At 42.7% G+C, this 17490-nt stretch overlaps 1 protein-coding gene across 1 annotated transcript in view; it reads right to left on the reverse strand.

The window, feature by feature from the left end:
• GRIN2B (glutamate ionotropic receptor NMDA type subunit 2B) overlaps positions 1-17490 on the reverse strand; it is a 206142-nt gene that overhangs the window by 108473 nt on the left and 80179 nt on the right. The window contains exon 3 of the mRNA XM_062586741.1: positions 7078-7676. Within this exon, the coding sequence (XP_062442725.1) occupies positions 7078-7676 (599 nt within the window). The remainder of the gene's footprint in view (positions 1-7077; positions 7677-17490) is intronic.

A 17490-nucleotide genomic window follows, 5' to 3' on the forward strand; every position in this document is an offset into this window, starting at 1 on the left:
CTACTTAATCAATCTGATAGCCTTCCCTGATGGAATGACTGGCTGGGTAGATGAGGGGAGAGCAGTGGACGTTGTGTAGCTTGACTTCAGCAAGGCTTCTGACACTGTCTCCCATAACATCCTCCTAGATAAACTCAGGAAATGTGGGTTAGACGAGGGGACAGTGAGGTGAATTGAGAACTGGCTGAAAAGGCAGAGCTCAGAGGCTTGTCATCAGCGGCACTGAGTCTAGTTGGAGGCCCGTGGCTAGTGACGTCCCCCAGGGCTCAGGACTGGGTCCCATCCTGTTCAACTTCTTCATCAATGACCTGATGAGGGGACAGAGTGCCTCTTCAGCAAGTGTGCTGGTGCTACCAAGCTGGGAGGAGTGGCTGACACACCTGAGGGCTGTGCTGCCCTTCAGAGAGACCTGGACAGGCTGGAGAGCTGGGCGAAAAGGAACCTCATGAGGTGCAACAACGGCAAGGGCAGAGTCCTGCGCCTAGGGAAAAATAACCCTAGGCACAAATAAAAGCTGGGGGCTGACCTTCTGGACAGCAGCTCTGCAGAGAAGGACCTGGGAGTGCTGCTGGATGACAAGTTGACCATGAGCCAGCAATGTGCCCTTGTGGCCAGGAAGGCCAATGGTCTCCTGGGGTGCATTAGGCAGAGTGTTGCCAGCAGGTCGAGGGAGGTGATCCTGCCCCTCTACTCAGCCCTGGGGAGGCCTCATCTCAAGTACTGTGTCCAGTTCTGGGCTCCCCAGTACAAAGAGACATGGAGCTACTGGAGAGAGTCCAGCATAGGGCTACAAAGACGATCAGAGGGCTGGAGCATCTGCCCTATGAGGAATGGCTGCGAGAGCTGGGCCTGTTTAGCCTGGGGAAGAGAAGCCTGAGGGGGGATCTTACCAGTGTGTATAAGTACCTGAAGGGAGGGTGTCAAGGGGATGGGGACAAACTCTTTTCAGTTGTCCCGTGTGACAGGACAAGAGGCAATGGGCAGAAATTGAAGCACAGGAAGTTCCGCCTGAACGTAAGGGGGAATTTCTTCACTGTGAGAGTGATGGAGCACTGGCACAGGTTGCCCCGAGAGGTTGTGGAGTCTTCTTCTCCAAAGATCTTCAAAGCCCGCCTGGATGCAACCCTGTCTACCATGCTCTAGGTGACCCTGCTCGAGCAGGGAGGTTGGACTAGATGATGTCCAGAGGTCCCTTCCAACCTTACTGATTCTATGATAGCTACCATTGCTTGAAAGGAGAAGACAGGAGGACAGGTTGAGAGAGGCCCTGGAAATGCGGAAGACTGCAGAGGGGCACTGCTATCAGAACTGATCCTGGAAAAGCAGGTTATGCGCATAATGCTGCTCCTGGCTAGCAGTGTGGCACAAGGCCCTGAAGGGGACAAGAGCACAGCACACTTTCACAGAAACATATGTACCCTAGTACATATGTCTTGAGTGTCATCCAGAGGAGCAGTATATTCATACAACCATACAATACTCATCATTCACCTGTCTGAAACATCAGTGATTCCTAATTACTACTAGGGCAATGTGGCACTGTGAGAACAGAACTTGCCCTGACTGTTTCAGGCAAAATAGTTTCCAGCTACTCGTCAAGGGCTCTTTCACATTTCTTAACCACTTGGCATGGAAAGCTCCAGATGAAAGTTAGTTTCTCCCCCAAAGTGGAAGTATTATCTAGCCAGCTGTTTTCATATCTATGAAATTCAAGGTGCAAAATTGAACCTTTGTTCCAATTTAATGTATTTGTTTGCAAAACCAGTACAATTCCACATTTATATTTTCATTCCAAAGCAAATGCTTCACTGCACTTTTTATTAAAATTAAATCTGGTGTGTGCAGCCTGGTGTTAAATGAGAGACTATTAAAGCCAATCAGTGTAGAACTCATTAGTTGCCCTACAACAACAAACTAGTAGTTATGGCCCAGCATTCACAAGCAGCCATGACAACCAGTAGGAAGAACCAAGGTCTCATGGAAGGCTATTATAAAACACAGCTTATGTAGCCCAATGACTGCAAATATCCATACAAAACAGCTAAGCTTCAAATGATATGTGCCAGAAATCATATTTTTTTTCTCATGACTCATCCTAAGTTCCATTCTCAAGAATGATCCTGCCATTTATTTATTTCTTCCTATTTCTAAAATGTAATGAGAGGCACTCATCCTGAGCTCAAGTAAATCTATCTCATCAATTAAATTAACAAAATAAGCAGAAGGCTGCCTATAAGCAAAGCCATCTCAGCCCACTCGTTCCTCAGCGGCCACAGTGAAGGAAGCATGGATGGGTTTTGCAGAATACCTAGAAGGTTAGCAAAGTCTCCCCTGGAAGAACTAAGAGGAATGAATTCCAAATCCGAAGAAAAGTCTGTTAGAAACTCCTTCCTAACCTCTGTAATTGACTCATCTAGCAGAGGAGAACACAGAGAGGAGTGATTTGCTGGATGTCCAGGAGAAGGCAGGCCATTGAGATAACTATAAACCAAGTAGACTAGAATATTCAAACTCTTTATCCCAGATGGAAATCTGTGCAAAGAGGAATAAATGAACAAGTACTTATTAATTTCAGATATTTGGACTCCAGATGACCACCTAAGCCTACTATCAGCAAAATGAAGATAAATCCCTAGCTAGAGGAAAACTTCTTCAAGAACTGTTAAAAAAGAAAACTAACAATACTTGTAAAACAAGGCTTTCTTAAATTGTTATTTTCCTATTAGTTAATGGAGTTCTTTCATCAGTGAGCTTTTTTCTAGGACAAAAGTTGCAGTATTCAATATTCCAATTCCAATATTCTTATTCTCAATTTCAATCTAACACAGAAGCATCAGCTTCAGGATAGACAAGAAACAGTTGCTATGAGACCATTATTAGTAATGACAAGATGCAGACCAAACACCTACATTGGTGAAAAATGACATTTATCTAAAGTCCATCGTGATTCTTTCTGTGCTTACAGCCATTAGATCAAACAAAACTTTGTTTGCACAAGCACTTGTAAAAACAAAATGTGGCAGTGTAAGAAAGGGTAGAGTTATGGAGAAATCGAGCTGGCTTTCTAAACCTCTGCAACATTCATTTCTCCTTACTCTATCATACACCCAGATCAACCACCAACAAAGACCACATGGAGTAGGATCATTTTATTTTAGCTGCATCTAGCTAAAATAAAAAAAAATAAAAATAAAAAATAAAAAAAAAGGGAAGAAGTGGTCAGGGTTCAAAGGCAGACTTTTGAAAATGACTAATTCACAGTCTTACTATATAACATGCATCAGCTGAACAAAATTATGCACTTTTTTTGGTTGGTTATGTCACTCTCCAAAGAATAAAATGAGAAAATTCCTTTATCGCACTACCTCCCAGCTATGGGTTTGAAGCAAATTGGACCACTTTGGATTAGCTTCAAGAGTTTCTGAAACACCAGCTACATGGTGATGTATTATTTGAGGTCACATACACTTTGCAGTCTCCCCAGACATCAAGCCCACGTACATACATTTCCCTGTTCTGTGTAGGCATGCGGAGGGGGAACTGCAAGCTGCAGATGGATGAATATAGTATTGCTGGGTCTGGGGCAGGACTAAAATTAGTGTTGAGGGACCTCAAGTCCAGTTCAAAGCAAATCTGACCATGTCACACAGGTATTACCACCGCATGTTTGGCACAGTGCATGAGTGCTGTGGGATCCTGGGAGATAAAAGAGGTTAGAGACAGTATGAAGCAGCTGGTATCAAAGGAAACTGAGCAGACCTGTAGGACCTATAATACTCTTGAAAAATGAAACATTTCAGGACAGGTTTAAAGTTTAACACATGGTGTATTCAATGAGACTTGACATAGATTATAACTATTAATTTCAGTAAGTGCTTGTTCAGGCAGTGAGGTGAACTCATATCCACTTCTTTCCACTTCCTTCACTCTCCACTTTACCCTTCATCCTGCCCAGGCTCCAGGCTATGAGATTGAGGTTGAAGCAATCACGTTCTAATCAAATCTTCGGATTTTCAAAAACAATGGCTTATTTTGGACACGGGTAGCTTACATATGCTAAAGATGCTCAACAGGAATCTCATTTAAAAAGAAATATAAGCACTCTCCCCACTGATAATCACACCTCTTAGCCATCTCACTCACTCAAAATAAGACAATAAAGAAACATTTACAGGGGGGCAAAAGAACAAACCTCCAGAATATCAAAGCACAGGCCAATACTGCGAGAGGCAAAGAAAATATTTATACTGCAGTAAATATTAAACTGCAAGACAGTGTAATGATTTCTGAGCTCAGTCAGGTGCCCACAGCAATCTAAACAGTGCCAGAGCAGAGCTCAGTGTGAACTAATTGACTGAGCTTCTCAGCAAGACTGATATCGGTACTCAAACAAAGCTGGGTATATCTACACATATCTGCAGTCATTCCTGCGATGGCTATGCTTAAAGTAGGCAAGGGAGAAGGAGCACCATTATTCAGGCCATGAAGGTGAGAACAAATCTAATTTTTCCAAAAGTGACAAGAGTTGCTCTGGCTTTGGGTGCCCAGGCTTCAGCACATATCTATACTGCACAATGGTACCGTCATATCTAGAGACTCAAGAGTCTCTGAGCTGGTGACAGCTACACAATGCAAAGAAGTGCTCTGCAGAGATACTGCACTGGGTTCTAAAAGCAGTGTAGTTGTATTGATATGCATTATTAGCATAGGCTAATTCAGTGTCAACAGAATTAATTACTAAAACATCTCTGCAGAATACTGCACCACATAGTATGGGACATTTTGTTTTCTAAAGGTTTGCTGAAGAGACACATCACAGCTCCCCCCTCAAAAAGCATTAATCAGTTGGAAAGGTAGGGCAGCAGTCTGCCTTGATGCTACTTTTGATAACTTAGTATATATTAAATATATTTTCCTTTTTTAATCATTTCAAGGATGACACCTTGAAGCCTAGCTGGGAAGGAGACCACTGATAAAAGTTTTGGTGGTTCCAAGGCTTGCAGAAGACAAAAAGGTAGTATGGGGAAGAAGAAGTCAAGGCAATCAGACCTAATGATAAGCTAATGGATCACAGAGACACAAATAGAGTCATGAGTAATCTAATCAATCAAAGAGATTTTTTTTTCAGTCCCCGATTTTCAGGCAATACAGAATTACACAGTGAAAGAAGAATGTTGTATCGACACAGAAAATATTAACTATGGAGGTCAGCAAGGGAAGGAGTTTTTTCCTCTTCAGCTTATGATTCAATATTATCATGCAGAGCTTTCTCTTACCTCAGTCTCTTTGGCCAGAACTAACCAGAGTCACTCTTCTCTATGCAAGAACAGAACTTATATTTGAAAGTGATGAAACTGCAGCAAAAACTTAAGCAGTGCCAACAAGCATCTTTTGTAGGTTCCGAGAATTGGGAATTGCAGGAGAACTTCAGAGCCGTTTATGGAAGACATGCAGTTTGAACATCACAGGATACTTGTCACAACACTAGGGGCCACAGTCTTCAGGATAACTGAGACTTCACTACTCTAACACTGCACTGACACAAGCATGAAAAGAAAAAAAAAATCTGTGCTTCACAACCACATCAGCATAGCGCTAATTCCTTCTATGCCAAGGGTCAGACACCATTTTCAGCAGAGATATCCAGGTTTAATGTTGGCAAAGTAAGTAATGGAGATGCTGCATCTGCACCCAAGCACTGATCCTTCTTGTCCAATGGATGAGATGGTTCAGTGCTAGGTCATATTTCCACTCCACTGCATGAGTATCATATTAGCTACCGTCTCTCATCTTATCTTCTCACCATCTCCAGATCGCATCAAACTATTCACAGGTTTTTGTACTAGAAAAAGGCTACTAACACACATCTGCCCTGCTTTCTTGTCCACTAGTCCCTCTGTCTGCCTAGTACAGATTATAGCGAGGGGTTATGGCATGCAAACCAATCCATTACATTTGCACTATGCTGTGATTGCAAACCAACAGAGATGTTACACTCCATGTGGCAATCTCTTTTTAGCAGTGGGAAACTGACTAATTGAAGAGATCACCTCCCCCTAGTTTCCCAGGTCTAGTAGTCAGAGTTGCTTAGCACACTAGAACTCCAGCTGGAGCAAAGAAGGTAGGCTGAATAGTCAGAGTCAAAGCCAGCGTCTCATCTAGAAGTTTTTGCTCCATAGGCTTCCTCTGGGACCTTGAACAGGTGTCTTAGCACTATTTCCACAAAAGATGATAGTTTTCCCCTATTTATGGTTTTTGCCACCTAGAAAAATCCATAGTCTGATCAAGGTTCCCAAATTCTCTGCACAATGCACAGAAGAGAGAATGGGACTCAAAAGGGCTGGAAGAATAAGTGAAATTAGAATGGCCAACAAAGTGCCAATGAACAAGGTGATAACACAAGTCCTCCTCTTTGTGGAGATTTGGATGCTTAAGGCACCAAAGGGCTTTAAATGTTGACAAGGTAAAGCAGAGGCTGAACAGAGTTGTTGACCCCACGTCTTTTTGCAGCTTTAGCTCTGCAGACCTCTCTGCACTTCCCTTACTGCTGTAAAGCAAGACTAATGAGTAGCAGGAGGATACTCAGGTATTCAGAAAACAGGTGCTGTAAAAATATCCAGGGTGGATTACACAACCATCACCTACCACAGACATATTGTTTGGTTCCAGGCACCAAACCTGAAGACTTCTAGACTTAAATACAAAAATATCCGCTGCTTGTAACAAGAATCCACCTGGTAGTTGCACACCCATTTGTACAAATAGATTCCAAGATGATCAGTGTTGTTATATAAGCAAACCCTCTGTGCACAGAAGGGCACACTCACTCTTTTGCATCATACCTTTATTGTTCATTTGCTTTATTCTGGCTTCCCTCCTGTATTGTATTGATGCTCTTTAGGGCAGTGACGATACCAGCACATACCACACACCAAAGCAGATCTTACCTCCCCTTGCCCAAGCCCTAGCACACACAGCCTGCTGCCTCGAAATGCCATGTGCCCTAGCAGAATTACTGTGGTGATCAGAGGTCCTGTGACCCCTCTTTTGTAAGGCTAGCCCAGTCCTTTTCCTTACCTGTTGAGCATGTTGGACTGGTAAATCCTTTTCTCCTGGGTGTTGTAACAGCTGCTCTTGGGCTCAGGGATGAAGCTGTGTTCAGACAGCATATCAGAAGCAGCCGTGGTGATTATGGCTATTCCATCCCTCACTCTGGCAGGAAGACCATAGTCCCATTCATCATATGAGACAGAGATGAGCCCAGTGGGGAACTCGGATGGCACTGTGTCTGTATCCCCTGCCACCAGGCTGGGCACGATCCACGTGTAACCATAGCCTGTCAGACCCACAGAGTTGGCCACCTCAAAAATGTAGGTGGCTTCTTCCTTGGTGCAGTAGAGGAGGATAACAGGGCTTTGGAGCTTCTTGAGCTGATTCTGGATCTTTGAGTCCCCATCGTCCAGAGACATGTCCAACAGGAGGACCTCCTCCAGTTCCCAGCCCACAAAGCTGTGCTCAATGGTACTGCGGATCTTGTTCACAAAGTCCTGGTAACCAGGGAAGTAAGTAGTGACAATGGAAAAGATGTACCAGTCATATTCTTCCATGATATTGAGCATGACAGAGGCTTGCTGTTCTATTGAGGGGCCAAACTGGAAGAACATGGATGATTCATCCTAGAATAGAAAGTCAGAGAGAGAAAGAGAAAGAGAAAACATGAATAGGTCAAAGGAAATAAACAGCATTCCTAGCCAACCCTATTGAGGATGGAGGAGAGTATATTCAGATTCTTGCACTTCGAGTCTTGGGCAGAGTGTAAGGATTTTTAACAGTGAAACATTTGGAAAGGAAGTAAATGCCATTTAATGATCAACTGTCCTTACTTTATTTTTAAAGGCAGGTTACTAAGATTACTTACAGTTCTCAAATGTTAGACATGATTCTAACAGACAGGGAACAAATAGAACCCAAGAGACTAGGAAAAAAGAGAACATATACAAAATATTTGGTAGCTGCAGAAATTAAGGGATTTAACTGAAGAATTATTGTTAGATTTATATGTGGCATAGCCATGGTATAGAGCAGCTTTAATTTTGATTTTAGTTTGGGACAGTAACTCTTCAGTTTTGGTATCCAGACTAGAGTAAAACTAGGGTATGCAAAATCATTGGATACAAATAGCTCTGACAACCTTAAATGTGTTATCCTTTCAAAGCAATCTTTGCATACAAGTGCTGAAAAGATGCAGTCCCATATTAAATTTACTTCATTCCCAAAATACTGTTAGAAATCCTTACGCATATTAAGAAGGAAAAAAAAAATTCTAAACCATCACAGGTTTTGTTTATACCATATGTTAGAGAAATGTTAGTTACGTATTTCTCTTGGTACTTCTTTCATATCCTACCCATGCCAGGGTCATGTTTGCATGGATCAAAACTTGCACTATTTTATAATCTCAAAGACTATAAAGGAAGTTTTGCATAGATCTCAGCTCCCCAATGACATAATGCAAGCCATTTTCTTCATGGAATTTCACAAGATACCAGACTTTCAGTTTATGACAGGTCCAATGAAACCCAAATCCCAGCTTTTGCCCAATTCATGCTGTAAAGGTATGGAAAACACATTTCCCAATATGCTCTCTTATGGATTGCTCTTCTGCCCTTTAAAATTTATTGCAAGATTCTCTTGACTTTGTGAGTAGCATTAGACTACAAACAAAAAAGGAGTCAGAATTAAAATTTCTCTGTCTGTAAAGATTCACATTACAATTAGAAAGGTCTCCAAATCCAATCACTGCTTTTAGGAATGAGATAGTAACCCTGCCTCCTCTCAATAAGCCAGAAGAGCTGAATCAGATCCTAAAGGAGGTAATCATGGATTTTAGGTTAGGGGAAACTCATTGCACAAATGCCCCAAAACATTGCCTCAACAGACTCACATTTTAGAACAGCTCTCTATCAGATTCATCCTCCTACAGCCTGGAAGGTAAAACTGGTCTTCAGCAATGATGCCAGTTAATCAGCCATCTATCATTTCTTAAGACTTGTTTCTGATCCACTATTGCCATTTTCTATATTGGCAAAAAATTCCAAAGCTCAGCAACTCCAGAAAAATAAACTCTACTCCTGTGCTCAGCATTAAGTTGTTTGTTTCTCTTTCCTGAGCTCCCTATGGGTTACATCCTAAAGCAGAAGAGCTCTTGTTCCCAGATCCCTGTGCCACTCCTGCAAGGTTTGATGTTTAAACACTATTCATTTCCTCCACACAATTCACCACTCACCTGTGAAAGTACTCTTAGGAGTGCTCTTGGCATGCAGGAAAAATCAATGTGCATGAAAAGGAAAAAAAAAAGGAAAGAAAAAGAAGGCAACAAATTGGAGACAAGACAAAAAAACAGGAGCAGCAAATGAGCCTCTCAATCTGTGGAAAACAGCTCAGATATTATTTTTATCACTGGTATTCAGCCCCTTCTCCCAGCATTATGCTCAGGAGAAGACCCTACTTCTTCAGTAAAAGATAAAATGTATCTTTGAAGCTTATGGAGAAAAATCAAGAAAATGAGATACAAGCGTAAGCTATTGTCAACGCACCTGCCTGCATTTGAAGAAAGCCTGAACAAGCATCTCCAACACTCTGCACTGGTTTTTGCCTTTAAAAGCAAGCTGTAGCATACAGAGTGCCACAGCATGAAGACTCATCCTCAGTAGATAGCTACACTAATAACTAGTATTTGTTTCTATATTAAATTAGCAAATCTTTTCTGTATTTACGAATAATAATCTCTGACCTAACTGCATTATTTCTACATAGACTGTAAAAATTTCTACAGTTTCTAGTAGAGTCTAGAAAACGAGGGGCAAATTTGACAAACGACACCTTGAAATCTTGCCTGTAAAAATATGTATACTTGGTATGGGTATTTCTTCAGTAACAAATAAGACAAGAGATTGTAAATCTACTACTATTTCCAGGTTGCATAAATACACACGCATACATACACAGAGCAGTTACTAAAAGCAGTAGTGAGATGCAGCAGGTACCTGCTCTCCCTGTGGTTCTAAACAGAGTCAGATATTCCAGTTAAAGAGCACACTGACAGCTCGCTCCACATGAGTGCACAACCCAACTGTTGACAGGAATTCAGTTCCAAAGACCCAAAGCATATCAGAGCACCAAAAATCAACACAGCAAATAGCTTTATCGCAACCCAGTCAAACAACTCCTCTCCACCAGCAACATATGCACCCATCCTTAAATCAGGTGGCACAGACCACTTTTCTGTGCACATAATAATTGCTCTTGAGAAACTACTTGCATTTTTATTACAGCAGCAGAAAGAAGTGGCAACTTCTATTCAAAATGAGCACCTTAATGAGGTTCACACCAACCCAGCTTTTGGCTTGGCAAGGTGTTTCTTGGCTCTAAATCACCCCAACACTTGGACTAGCCAAATGTTCTTCATTCTCTAACCAACTCAGCACTCAGAGAAGAGAGAGGCAAGGGAGGAAGGATGGATAATAATGTAGAAGAAAGTGTCTTTCTCAAAATAAATAAGGAGAATTATTGATATTGCCGGACAGGAATCTCAAGAGCGTCTTTTGGAGGATAAAAAGCTAAATAAGAAAAAAATCCTGAGAGATACAATTTCCTTCATCTCCTTATTTTTGACCAGACCTGATGGAAAGCCAGGGAAAATGGGAGGAAGCTGAAATGAGAGGACCACAAGGCTACCAGACAGAACTTGGATCTGACCTCACTGTGGTGTCACAGTAAAAGTTTCTGGACTAGGAGGTAGAATTAAATTTTTACCATTTTTATATGGATATACCCCACAGAATCGTTAGTGCTTTATTACAGTCTAAACTCAAAGGAACGTTTTATGCCTCCAGATACTAGGGTTTTTTCCAAAAGACTATAAGATCCCATCTTTTCCCTACAGAAGGGCCACATTTCCTTCTTCCCTCCTTCCTCCCCTTTCTCACCTTGGAACAAGAAAAATACAGTTCATCATTGCCATTAGGAGACAGGTTTAAACTTGGGATGGGGATAGGTTGAATAAGAAGTTTCTTACATTGCATATCATCCAGGTGAAATACAATCCCCTGACTACATGAAAGAGTTTTTCTGCTACACCTTTCACCTGTGAGCTAAGGCTCCCCGCAGCTAACTGCTGCAAGACACAGCAAAGTGTCCTTCACCCAGTCTGAAAGAGCAAGGCTCATTACAAGATCTCAACACCTCCAAAGATCCTACTACACCCGCACTGTCACCCTGCAAGGTCAGAGATCTGTAGTTTGCAGAGCTGAGCTGGAGGTGGAGCTGATCAATTGACACAGCAACACTCCCCAGCTGACAGATGGCTTCCCACAGAAAATCTGTTCCGAATTTACTGCTGCTGGGACAAGTACTGCCACCTCCTCCAGCTTGTTTAACCCCTCAGATAGAGAGGCTGGATTCCACATGCTAAAGGTGCAAAGGCACTCACCATGAAGACTCCTCTTGGAAACTGGCAGCTGACAAATTCTGAGATGAATGCATGGGAGTTTTGCAAAGGTGACACAAGATTTAGATATTGACCAAGTACACATGCCACTACTTCTAAGTTGTCTAGCGCCTTCTTTCCCCTTCAAGGACAGGCCCAGGTAGACGTTGCTAGAGTGCTAGGTCTGGTCCCTAGAGTGGAGGTCGTGGGGAAGTCCTCCCATGATTCTCTAAGTTCTCCTGCAGCTGCACCACTTGGAGCTGATCATTGCCGTTTAGCAAACCATTTCCCTCAGATGTGGCAGGAGAGATCCCTGGGGTGCTTTTCTCACAAGTTTCTTTCTAACAGCCTCTCTGGATTCCCTAGGCAGGCAAAAACAATTACTGCCTTACAGACAACATCTTGCTGTCAAGAGCAAAACTACTTCTTGGCTTGGGGCAGGCTTGAGAAGGCCTGTAAAGCGGAGGAATGCAGGATCCCAAAAAATGATTGCAGTGGATCACACATCTTGAGGAATCACAGAGCCTTCCACTAAGTGACAATATAACTGCTGACTTTGGAAGTGAGACCTGCAGTTTTTCTTTATTTCTAAGTTTCCTCTGTACAACCTATTGAATATAATCTGATTCTGTGTGTCAAGCTCTGGTGGCAGGGCCCTAAACAGATTTTTGCAACTGATTGCATGTCATTTTATCTCCAAAGTTTAGTCCCCAAAACAGCCAGGTGTGCCAGTTTGTGTGTAAGGAATTTGAATGAGGAGCAAGTCAAGAGCATGTGTTTGCTTTTCAGGTAGAAATCAAACCACGTTTTTGCAAAATGCCGTAGGCTGCCATCTCTGCACAGGGGCAGGCACTAGCCCATAGAAAGACAATTGATATTGCTCCTATTCTGGGAGTAGTCCCCTTTCAACAGGCTTTTTGGGAACATCAGTATATCTAACCCTATCTACTGCTTCATTAAAGTTTCTGTGAAGCCACGGTACCACAACTGGGGTCTACCCTTCTTTTTACCTTTTTTTTTAACCTTCTTGTTACCCTACCTACTACTTTCCAGTGCCCCAGTTTGCAAAGGGGTTCCTGTAAGATCCTAATGACTTAGGCCGCTTTCCTTTTCCAAAACCCTGCCCTTATCTTCCTGATTTAGAAGAAAGCTGTTTGTGTGTCTTTAGTACAGCCTTGATTTGAAAAATCCCTCTGTGACCTACAGGAAAAACACATAGGGCTGCCTCTTGCTTAGACTTTAGCCCTCTCTATCACAGATTTTGTGGGGGCAAAAAGGAGTGAGCAAGCAACCAAGTAACTTCGGGGAAAACACAGAGCTTAATTTTCTTATCCCTGTACTTCTTTTCTTCAGACTTAGACACCACTGTGTACCTATTTGTCAGTCCTGATGGGATACCTGATTCACTAGAAGTTTTATTGTTCGTGATGGAAAATGCCCCAACACTTCAAAGTCATATAATTAAGTTTTCTATATTTCTGAGTCCCATATGTTATAACAGATCTGACAGGAAATAAGGATCTTTGTTGCTTAAGTGTTCATTTGCTTCTGTTTATTCTCACCATAAATGCATCACTGCCTCAGGCTAGCCTGGAGTCAGAATCTTCTGCCTGTTTGCTTTTTCTCCCCACATTTAATTTTTTTGTTTGGTTTTCAAAGACTCAACACAATAAAATTCTGTTTTTAATATTACATGCTACATCATTCTGTGTGAGCCCTTTACTTGAGTGCTTGCAGTAGGGGGTATGGAGAACACTGTGACACTATAGCCCTGGCGCAATGTCCTCGTGATAGGACTAAGGTCTGGAACAGCATCTCTTTGTCCCTCTCATGCACGTACACTCACATTTCCACAAATACACATATTCACAGCAAAGCCTACTCAAAGAAATGTCAAAGCACGTCAGACTGTGCCCTTTCTTAATGACACCCTTTGAAGCTGATACTATTTAGTAAGGATTTCAAAAATTCCATATCTTACTAGAATAGGTTTCCTGGATTGTTACCGATTTTGGCTTGCACAGCAGATGGAGATGACCTCCTGAAATCCTTTCCCAGTGCTCTGTGATGAGGGAATTGTTCTTGGTGTGAATCCTCAGAGTTGGCCCAGGAATGCACAGTCAGTGGGAAGTTCTAATTCGTTAGATGCAGAAATGTGGTTTACATAACCATAAAATTTATCAGTTCCCTCTCTTGCTCTCATAATAACTACTGAACATACTGGTCTTATTTGACAGAGGGAAACATATCTCAGAGATTACATTTACAGAGAAGTGATTATGAAAACTGATGGATGAATGAAGAGTAGAGACCTAGTTCAGTGTCCCCAGTGATAAAAAGGCAAGCAGGACTCAAGAGTGAGGTATTCGGCTACTGGCTGGCCACTGAGCACACACATGGCACAAGACAAGCCAATGCACTGATGAGAGTCATAGGAAAGAAGAAGGCAAACAGGGCTATTACACCTGGGGAAAGACTATTCAGGAACATACCACACAAAATGAGAGGAGGCCAGACCTCACTCTTTCCATTGTTCATAGAACAATTTTGATTTTTGTCATGGCAAAACCAGAATAACAAAGTATCAGGAGGCTCTGATAGCTTCAACACTGTTTAGAACCAGTTATCTTCTGATAAATCAGTAGAGGGCTGTAAGAGCCCTCTCTTACAGGAGAACATGATGTTGTTCTTCTGCTCCCTGCTAGGCTGGGCATTCAAGTGGCCAAGAAAGAAGGTCTGCAGCCAGAAGAATGGTCACTGACTCTCTAGGTCTTCTCTGGAAGCAACTGTTTCTGCTGGCTACTGAGAATAATCGAGATAAGGACATGCCAGTGTAGCTCTGTCTGGTTACTCTGGGCTTCAAGGTACCAAGATTCACCTGTGTAGTGACAATTATTACATGCATAAACAGCATTGTATACACAGATCCCAGGTATGGCTTTGGCATTCATCTCTCTCTAGCAGTGGAAACTGATCTACTGCAGAGCCCTAGCCCTGGGGCAACTAAGTTCTCTAGCACCAAGAAGTCCATGAGAGCTGCAGTAAAAAGGTCTCTGATTAAAGATGACTCAAGGGCTGAAAATCATTAAGTGATTTCCACTTTCAGGACTGCAGAAATCATTCATTCTAAACATTTTGCAACAGAAAAAACACAAGATATCCTAGATTCTACAATCTTGATCTTAAGAATGTTTCATTCTATACCACTAGCACACCTATATCACAATCCATATCACACGCGGTTAATAAAATGGACCAAAGAGCCAATCACACAGGGGCCATTGCCTGGTATATTTAATTCAAAGAAGATCCCAAAGATAGATTGGCCAAGAGGATGGTGCAAACGTGTGTATTTTACATTTAGTCATTGGTCAAAGCAGGCTGCTATATGATGGTATGCCACATCAGCTTCTCAGAGCATCACATATGGATGCCAGCAGTTTTCCACAGAGGGGAAATGGCAGTTAGCAGGCTGCCAGGATAAACAGTTTTCACACCAGGCCTGTTTCATTTCCATTTTCACCTCTGTATGTTTGTGCTTCCTTGTTTGATGAGATTACATAGATGGATTAAACCACTGGTCACTCTAGGCAGATTCCCCATGTAAGCTGCTATGTTATACCCTGCTAGACAATCCAGACTAGACAGTCCAATCCTAACTCCTCACCTCCCAGCTTGGACAAGCCTACTCATTAACTTAGTATCCAGACATGGCCAGCCCATAACAGAGGAAAGTCAGTGTGCCCCATTACTCATCCACTGAATTACATCATAGTGTTTGCCTGGGGATTCTTTTTCTGACTCTCCTACCTTCCAGACTACAAACTGAATTTTGACTATAAACTGAATAGTATGTCATCAGTATAGCCAATCAATACCAGCCATAAAATAATCCAGCACTTTTAAAACAGTCCACTCACAGTGTTTGGCAAGAGGTCATTGAATAAATTCTGCAAATCAACTATCTTGTAAGAAATACTATTTCCTTTTATCATTTCTAAATTAACTGCTCTTCCATTTCATCAAGTATTCCTTTGGTCTTTTATTATGAGCAAAGCTTATTATGCACTGAGCTTCCAAAGGTTCAGAGAGACCATTTAGATAAGTCCTGGAAGTTCGGCATTGCATCTAATTCCATCTGAGCCTCTCAGAAGCCAGAGATCTCCTTTTACTCTTGCCCAGCTGTGGACAGATCAGAATATACCTTTGAGGACCTTCATTCCCCTTTTCTGTGGTGAAATAGTAATATCCACTTTCTCTCACACTCTTTAAGCAGTAACCTTCTGCAGGCAGAGCTATCTGTTCCTCTGGGTCTGTGTAATACCTTACACATGGGACCTGCAGTCCTGATGACTCCAGGGTCTATTCATCCTTTGCAGACAGCATGAAGTTGGCTGTGCCTGTGCTCTGAGCCAGCCAGACCACAGCCAGCTCTGACACTGAAACAAAGTAGTCAATTTAAGGTAATGCTGTGCCAGAACTTAATGCTTTCATAGAGATTGGCCTTATTAACTAGTTTAGATTATAATTAATGCACTGGTGTAGTTTACATACCCTTTAGATCAGATATGGCTTGCATCAGGTAGATCATAGTGCGGTGCAAGCAGGCATCTGAAGGCAAAGCCTGTGTAGATGTGCCTTCCACTTCATTGTAAGTTAAGGAGCGGTAAAAGGCTTCAGCCTCATTCAGTTTTCCCAGCAGTAAATAAAAAATGTTCTTAGTGCAAAAAAATTAAATAAAAACCTATACGATGGGAGGTATTTTAACAATGGGACAAAACCAAGGCTTTAGATCTGACTAATAATCCTGCCCTGCTAGATTATACAAACTGCATGTTTCCCGTTGCCCCATATCTGGCTGCCTCATCTCTAACAGGGTCATAATGGAGGTTCTAAATGCAAAGACAAGGCCAGCCCCCACTGCTTTGGTTCCAGTTCAGAACCTGTGTTTCCCTAGCAACCACGCGCACGTAATATTGCTGTGGTCATAAGCTCCTTAGAGCCGGTGTTGGAAGCCACAGACAACGGCTCTGCATTGCTCCCTGCAGTACTGCATGGGGTATGACATGTCCCACTGGTGTGTCTGGACTGAGGAATGCCAGGGCTGCGCTGTGGTACCCCGACCCCAGAGGCACACTGGCAGGGAGCAGCAAGCCCATCCCTCTGACAGCCAATTGAGATTGTAGAGATGCTCTGAAAGAGGAGGGGGTCTGATGGGCCATCTATCTGGACTTCTTGTGCCAGGCAATTAGGGGGACTCAGGAGTCACGTGGGCTATGAGGGCTGCCTGGGGGAGCTCACCTAGAGGTAGTCACACAGTACAGGTAGTTGGACTTTCATGGCCTTGGAGACAAGCAAATCAGTCATTCTTTAGGCTCTTTGGAGATAAAGAATCCCGAAGGTCTGGGTAAAACAGTTTCCCTTCTCTTTTCCTCTTTCCCCCCTCAAACCTGGAAGAACAGGAACAGCAAGGAACAGCTGAGATCCCTCTCAAAAGGGATGAAAATCACCCAACAGCCTCTTCATGTCCCCACACTGGGCACAGGCTGAAGGGTGTGGGCCAAAGGCTTCTATAGTAATGGAGACTGCAGAACACTGTATTCAAACCCAAATCTACAGACAAACAAAGATATTGCCTCTTTCTTGCACAAATCAAGACTTCCTCTCATCCTTCTGCCTATCCAGACCTGCTTCTCCAGAGCTATTTCCTGACGCACCCCCCCCCCCCTCACACACACACACACACACAGAGGCATGTTCCTTGTTCCTTGTTTTCCTCATAGGTGTAAAAGAATGGAACATATATGCTACCGGCTTTGTTTCCCTGCATTAGTGCACCATTCTCACCTAGGGATTCAGCCCCACAAATACGGCAAGGTTTACTCCATTAGCCCAAGTCACTGGCTTCCTATCTTGAGGCTGTCACAAAATTCAGAAAAGAATTAAGGCTGGATTCTCAGTCCATCTTTTTTCCTCCTGAGCCTGGGAGAATGCATTTCGTC

This window comes from Rhea pennata, chromosome 1, assembly GCF_028389875.1.
Source record: "Rhea pennata isolate bPtePen1 chromosome 1, bPtePen1.pri, whole genome shotgun sequence".
Taxonomy (NCBI): domain Eukaryota; kingdom Metazoa; phylum Chordata; class Aves; order Rheiformes; family Rheidae; genus Rhea; species Rhea pennata.